Source organism: Macaca fascicularis, chromosome 11, assembly GCF_037993035.2.
Source record: "Macaca fascicularis isolate 582-1 chromosome 11, T2T-MFA8v1.1".
NCBI classification, from domain to species: domain Eukaryota; kingdom Metazoa; phylum Chordata; class Mammalia; order Primates; family Cercopithecidae; genus Macaca; species Macaca fascicularis.
Genome location: NC_088385.1, coordinates 62,747,823 through 62,754,558, shown reverse-complemented (window position 1 = coordinate 62,754,558; position 6,736 = coordinate 62,747,823). Strand labels below are relative to the sequence as shown.

Sequence of the window (6,736 nt, the reverse complement as noted above, 5' to 3'; positions counted from 1 at the left end):
CTCCCCCTGGACTTGGCCGGGGCTGGCTCTAGTGCCCCGCCTTCTATGACAAATTCGCGGGCGTAAAGGGAAATACCTCTTCTAGGGATCCGGAGCCTGGGAATTTAAGTAACCCTGACATCAGCGCTTCCTCCCTTTAGTGAGGCTTCAGGGGACAGGAGTATTTGGGGTGGCCGGCGGGCGGTCTGAGATGTTTTTTGTTGGAGTGAGACAATGGCAACTACAAGAAGTGGTAGCTTGGAGACGCTTTTTCAGAATCGTATGTAAATGTAAATAAAATAATCTTTGGAAAACTTTGCTGTTTGTGATATGAAACAGAAAGGAAAAAGGGCGGGCTTACTGGGAAATGCAGTGTCGAGAGGCAAATTCCCCGGGAGCCCTTTTCCTGCCGCTATGTATGTGCATGGGGGTGTGTGTGTGTGCATATATGGTGTGTATGTGGTGTGTTGTGTGTGTGTGGTATGTTGGCTGGGGGAAAGGAAGTTTGCTGGTGTGTGGAGAAAGTAGGAAGTATATAGACTTCAGTTTCCCCAGCCATAAATAGGAACGATAATAACCACTTTGTTCACTGTCAGCACTAGCCAAAATGGGGTGGGGTGGGTGGCCATGCACAGAGAGATTAGGAAAAGGGGTCCGAAATCAATGATCACATATACATATTCATATTCTGTTTCTCACCATTCTTTCAGTAAATAGGAAAGAGATGAACTATAAAACTAGGCACATTTTTTTAATGAACTACAAACTAAATTACAAATAACGTTAATAGCAAGAGCACTCAAGGACAAGGGTGACAGAAACAAATCATAAACAAAAAAAAATGCTTTTTTTTTTTTAAGCACTGTCATTACAAAACCCGAAGGTGCACATGGCAACAAATCCACCCACTCTAACCAAAAAAAAAAAAAAAAAAGCCAACCTTCCTATGGGATATAACCTGAAATATAAATATAATTGTTCATCCTTCTTTTAAAGAAATATTTTTGCCCATGCCCTCACTCAATCACAGCCCTGAAAAAGTGTCAGTACTCTCAAAATGATGCCTAAACCCTAATTTCCAACTCCTATGGGGTAGGAGGTGGACTTCAGAGGAAAACGGGATCAGGGATCCCTGGCAACTGAAGAACTAAGAATACTAAAAGGAAGAGAAAAATTCAAACATCTCTCACCTGCCTCATAAGGCCATGGTGAAGCAATAGATTGGAATGAAGCACAATCCCTGTCCCAGGGCCTCCCAAATTCCTCATGCCTGTAGAAGGGACAAACAAGGGGACTGGGGCCAATCATTTTTCTGCAGCCCCACCCAGGCTGAGTCTTGAGTCTCCCAGCCTATTAGGTGAGGCAGAACACTAACTAGGGTATAAACTGATTGGATCTATTTTTTCAACCGAATTCTTTAAAATAGACTCCTCCCAGTGGTTTTGTTTGACTTGGTTCTCAAAAGTTCCAACTTAGCCCCCTGCTATCATTTGGCCTTTACAAACATTGCGGCAGCAGGAGGCTTGGGATCCTGGTCATCTCAAACACTGGAAATAATAATTACGGGGCATTCAGAGATTGGTACGGCAAATCTAACATGTAGGAAGGCTTTTTTTTTTTTTCTTTTTTTTTTTTTTTAATAGCAACCCTCTTCAGCAGTAACTAAGAGAAGGGGGAAAGGGTGGTGGAGGCTAACTTAAGTGCATCTAATACTGAAACTTCCTTTCATTTTCACTGGTTCCTCCCTTTCACCCCTGTATTCCCAGAGTTGGCTGGCCAAGACTAGAAGGTGAGTGTTTAAGGCAAGATCAGAGGGCCCACCTGAGTCCAAATAGCCCAAGGCCAAGCCAGGTCAAGCCCACACTGGAGCAGAGGGTGAGATTAGGGCTGGAGGCTTCGAGAAGGCTATCAGAGTCGAAGATGGGGTACTGGCTTGGTCACATCCTGGAAGAAAGGGTGAGCCAGGGCTGCCTTGGCCGAAATCCGCTTGTTAGGATCGTAGTGCAGCATTTGCTAGAGGGAGAGATGTATGTTGACTTCAATCATGTGATAGTGGACTAAATGGGCAGCAGATGTTCCCAGAAATCAGGAAACCAGAACTCCTTCTACCCAAGGCGGAATTCTTACTTCCATCCTCCCATAGCTGAATCAGTGTGCCAACAGGGAGAGCAGGAACCAGGGAAACAAAATACTGAGGCCCAGATTTCAGGGTCTCATCCTTCCTTCATCCTGGAAAAGCCCTTCCCTGGGAGAAATGAATGAGGGAAAACAGGTGCCCACTCTCACCGATAACAAGCTCCGTCCATCTTCATCCAGGGGAGGTACAACTTTACTAAAATCTTGCCGGGCCCACTTGGGGAAACTTGGCTTGTAATCAGGCATAGAAGTAACTCCTGGCCACACCACCTCATCTGGGGTCCCCAGAGTCCGAAAGATCCGGAAGAGCTGGTCAATCTCAGAATCTCCAGGGAATAGGGCCCGGCGAGTCACCTGAAAATGGGGAAAGAGAAAATACCAAGACCTATGTTGAAGTCAGTCAAAACTCTCCTCTATACAAAGGAGTTCCCACAGACAGTAGAAGGTCAGCAGGGCCCCATGACTCCCTCCCCAGGGCCTTTCATGGGGTCAGTCACACAGAACCTGAGACAATGAAGTCCCTTCATCTGTCTCCTCGCCCCCTCCTTCCTTCCCCCAACCATGGCTTTGCAGATCCCCAAGGCTGGGTGGGTCTGGGAGGGGCTGAATGTCTGCGATGCCACTGACATGTAGCAAAGGGATCCCAAGCCACTCACGGGGTATGGGGTAGACACTGCAGTCATCCCCCAACCTTGTGATGCAGCCACTTCTAGATAGGAGCACAGCGGGCAGAGGCTCTGTCTTCCATTTCTTCTGTGTTCCCCACAGTACCTAGCATGGTGCTGGCTACCCACTAGGTGCTTAACAAATATTTTTGGATGAATTGAGAGAGGAATATGGACAATTGTAAGGTAATGCACTGGGGGATAAATGCACATTACATATGTACAGGCTAATGGTCTTTAAGCTGTTGGTTACAACCCAGATAAAAGACAATAAAACATATTGCTGATTTGAAGCCTCAGCCTACTGCACTGCACTGTTGTATTAAAGGAGATAGGAGCTTCTACATAAAGCCAGGCCTCAAGGATCCTTCAATCTGAAAAGCCAGAGGTTGAAGGGGGACATGATCTAAATCTTCTTTTTTTTTTTTTTTGAGATGGAATCTCGTTCTGTCGCCCAGGCTGGAGTGCAGTGGTGCGATCTTGGCTCACTGCAACCTCCATCTCCTGGGTTCAAGCGATTCTCCTGCCTTGGCCTCCCAAGTAGCTGGGATTACAGGTGTGTGCCACCACACCTGGCTAATTTTTGTTTTTTTAGTACAGATGGGGTTTCACCATTTTGGCCAGGCTGGTCTCGAACTCCTGACCTCAGGTGATCCACCTATACCTCAGCTTCCCACAGTGCTGGGACTATAGGTGTGAGCCACTGCACTCTGCCTAAATCTGCAATTTAAATGAAGGGTGTGGATAAAGTGACCACAATTGTCTTTACTACATTGCTGGCACCACACAATAAGGTCTACAAGCCTTGAAATGAAGGCCTGAAATAAAAGAGGCACTAAATGGAATCATTCTCCCAAATATATGCAGACTCAGCTAAAATGGCTGCAGAAATGCTTTATGTCATTTCAGGGATAAGAGAAGTATACTAGGTACTAAGGCTGTTTGAGGATATCCTAACATTGTGGTTGATATTGGGGCAACAGTTGCATCCTTTCCCACCATTCCCCTTGGTGCTACTTTAGAGACAGACCCCTGTGATAGAAGGGCCATAGGTCTGGGCCAAGAAACAGTTCTGTTGTTCTTGAATGTGGGGAGGAGGGGGCTGGGTGAACTTGGGCAAGCCTCCATACCATCTCAGCAAAGATGCAGCCCAGGCTCCAGATGTCCACGGCTGTGGAGTAGTATTTGCAGCCCAGGAGGATTTCAGGAGCTCGGTACCACAGGGTCACCACCTGAGGGACAGGAATAGGGAGAGGTGGAGTGGTTTATAGGGTATGGAGATTCCCACATCTCAGTTCCCCAACACTACTCTGCTAACTCATGGCCTCTTAACAAGCAGTTTCCTTCCCTCCCTCTTTCCCCTCTCACTGATTTCCAGTCCATAGTTCTGGAGACCATATTTTCTGAACCCCCAATTTGAGATCTTCCTGGAAAAACTTGAGACAAATGGTCATAATTTGATTTCGAAATTTTTTCTTTTTGTAGATTTGTAGAGATGGGGTCTCGCTATGTTGCCCATGATGGTCTCGAACTCCTGGGCTCAAGTGATCCTCCCACTTCAGCCTCCCAAAGTACTGGTATTACAGGCGTGAGCCCAGTTAGCAACACAGTATGAATTCCATGCATGCCCTAAGACTCTTGAAGATGTCAAGAGATTATTTCTACCTAGTAAGAAACTGTTAGCCAGATATTTTTAGTAAATTTGTGAATACCCTAGTTAACACCTCTTGGGAAGCTCAGAGAAGAAAGGCATAAAGGGACTCACCTCATGGGTGTAAGTACGAACAGGGACTCCAAAAGCTCTGGCTAGTCCAAAGTCTGCTAGCTTGATAGCCCCCTCTGTGTTAATAAGCAGATTCTGAGGCTTAAGGTCTCGGTGGAGGACCCGATGAGAATGGCAGAAAGCTAGGCCCTGGAGCAGCTGGAACAGATAGCTCTGACAAAGAAGAAAGAGAGGACTGTGTTTCTCCATCACAGTGAGCAGACTGGGTTTGCTCTGTGACCCCAAAACTCTACTAAAGCCTTTATATGTTGGATTATAGTTACATATTTACAAGCTATTTCTCCCAATGGACTGTCAGCCCAGAGAGGATAAGGACCAAGTCTTACTCAATTTTGCTTCCCTTTTCTACATGCTGTGCATTGAACAAATGTTTGTTAATAAAGTAGCTCTGGGAGTGAAGAATCCAGCCCTAAAATAGACAATAGAGACTTACTAGCTGGTTCTTCCACCAAACAGAAGGGCTTTTTGGAGGAATTTACCAAGTGCTCTCAAATCCCATTTATCTGAGTTTCATCTGACCTCCCACCTGAGTTGCTAGGTTGACTCACTAGAGTTTCAACTTTGATTGTTCAGTCCAACCCTAGGGTTAATGAATATAATGAGCAGGGAAGGAGACACAAAAAGAAGGGGAGTGTGTGTGTGTAGGAGATGAGGGCTCAGAAGGAGGCCAAGATCATAAAATATCACCCTGAATTGCCTGCCACCAGAACCCCAAGACATGCCCATGATGGGAGGAGCTGATGAGAAGCATTACCTTGATGAGGGGAAGAGGAATGCCAGTGAGAGCAGAGGCATCCATGAATTTCTTGAGATCTTGGTGCAGAAATTCAAAAACCAGGTAGAGTTTATTTTCTGTGTGAATGACATCCAGCAGCCTAGAGAAGTAAAGTTTGAGGAAATGGAGGTGCGAGAGAGAGAAAAGCCCACACTGTACAGACAACTCATCCTCCTTTCCAGCTGGATTGCCTCTCAGACACATACTCACTTGACAATATTAGGATGGTTAAGCTCCTTAAGCAGAGAGATCTCTCGGATGGCAGTACTGGGCACACCCTCAGTCTCACTTGGAGAGGTTGGGAAAGCAGAGACGGGAATATGGTTACAAATATTCCTTTTTCCCCCACCTAGTCATTTCTTTCCCCCAAGGAGACACCACCCAGCACCCCCTAGGAAAGTCAGAGAAAAGAAAGGGTGCTGGAAAGAGCTAATTCTTGGGTAGTCAGGGTGTGGCTTTTGCACATATTAAGGTCATTATCTTGTCTTTTCCCAGGGGTAGGTAAGTAAAGCCGTCTGGTGAAGGTGAAGCAGGGAGGCTGTAATGGGGGGAAAAAAAAAAAAAGCAGGACTAGTCCCCAGTCTCTCCAGAGGGGCCAGTGAGGTTCAACTGCCATTCTTTGGAAAGAGGAGAGAATTCTAAGGTGAGGGTGGGGCAGTGAGGAGAGCTCTTCATTCAGAAAGGCGCTCCTCGCCCGTTCCCACATAACTCCACTCCATGGAGAGTCTTGGACCTCATCTCAGAGGCCTCCTTTCTCTCCCCGAGTCTCTGTGTTCGCACATTTGGGGGCACGATCCGGCTCAGTTTGGGAAGAAAGTTTTCCATGGATTCCACACCATCCTATACTCTCCCCAGGGAGTATAAGTATACACTCCACCTTCTACTGGCCCCCAACCCACCTCTCCACTTCTAAAGAAGTCCGTCCCTGTTGTCTTCCGGTCCCTGGACGGCTACCCGCCCGTGGGGGATTGGGGGGGGACAGTCAAGGAGGTCCCCAGTTAGGAGTCCCGGGTACAGAGGCCACTCACGTGTCCAGGCGGATTTTCTTAAGCGCCACCACTTCTCCCGTCAACTTGTTTCTGGCTTTGTACACAACTCCGTACGTGCCCTCTCCGATCTTTTCCACCTTTTGGAAGTTCTCCATGAAGCGCCAGCGAGTCGGGTCAGCCCGGCCCTGGAGTGGGGGCCTGGGAACCCTGCAGAAGGCGGACCCTGGCTCTCGGGGGCCGAGGAGGGGGAAACAGGGCCCAGTATCGTGCCCCCGGGTCGGGATGGAACGCAGTATACCTCTCGCTCTTGTCAATTTGGCCAACTTGAAACAATGTTGCCGCCTCCCCCCGAGTTCCCGACCGCCACCAGAAGCCCCGCCCCTGCTTCCCGCGTTTCCCTGGCTCCGCC

The 6,736-nt window shown here is 47.7% G+C and overlaps 1 protein-coding gene across 4 annotated transcripts; it reads right to left on the bottom strand.

The window, feature by feature from the left end:
• Positions 1-713: 713 nt before the first annotated feature.
• Positions 714-6,695, bottom strand: CDK2 (cyclin dependent kinase 2). Of its 4 annotated transcripts, XM_005571148.5 has the most exons (8): positions 6,367-6,695; positions 5,549-5,626; positions 5,318-5,438; positions 4,546-4,716; positions 3,911-4,012; positions 2,772-2,915; positions 2,266-2,469; positions 714-1,992 (listed from the first exon to the last, which is right to left on the bottom strand). In XM_005571148.5, the coding sequence occupies exons 1-8, from the start codon at positions 6,480-6,482 to the stop codon at positions 1,888-1,890; spliced, it is 1,041 nt and encodes a 346-aa protein (XP_005571205.1). In that variant the 5' UTR covers positions 6,483-6,695; the 3' UTR covers positions 714-1,887. The 4 variants fall into 4 exon arrangements, with proteins under 4 accessions (XP_005571205.1, XP_005571206.1, XP_045221371.1 ...); XM_005571149.5 differs by lacking the exon at positions 2,772-2,915; XM_045365436.3 differs by lacking the exon at positions 5,549-5,626.
• Positions 6,696-6,736: the final 41 nt, after the last annotated feature.

What these genes read in the sequence shown, in the direction of transcription:
- CDK2 (XM_005571148.5), bottom strand. Translation starts at nt 6,482, where the DNA reads ATGGAGAACTTCCAAAAGGTGGAAAAGATCGGAGAGGGCACGTACGGA. An exon ending in AAGAAAATCCGCCTGGACAC is followed by an intron (nt 5,627 to 6,366) that starts GTGAGTGGCCTC and finishes AACCTCTCCAAG; the next exon opens with TGAGACTGAGGGTGTGCCCA. An exon ending in TTCCTCTTCCCCTCATCAAG is followed by an intron (nt 4,717 to 5,317) that starts GTAATGCTTCTC and finishes CTTCTTTGTCAG; the next exon opens with AGCTATCTGTTCCAGCTGCT.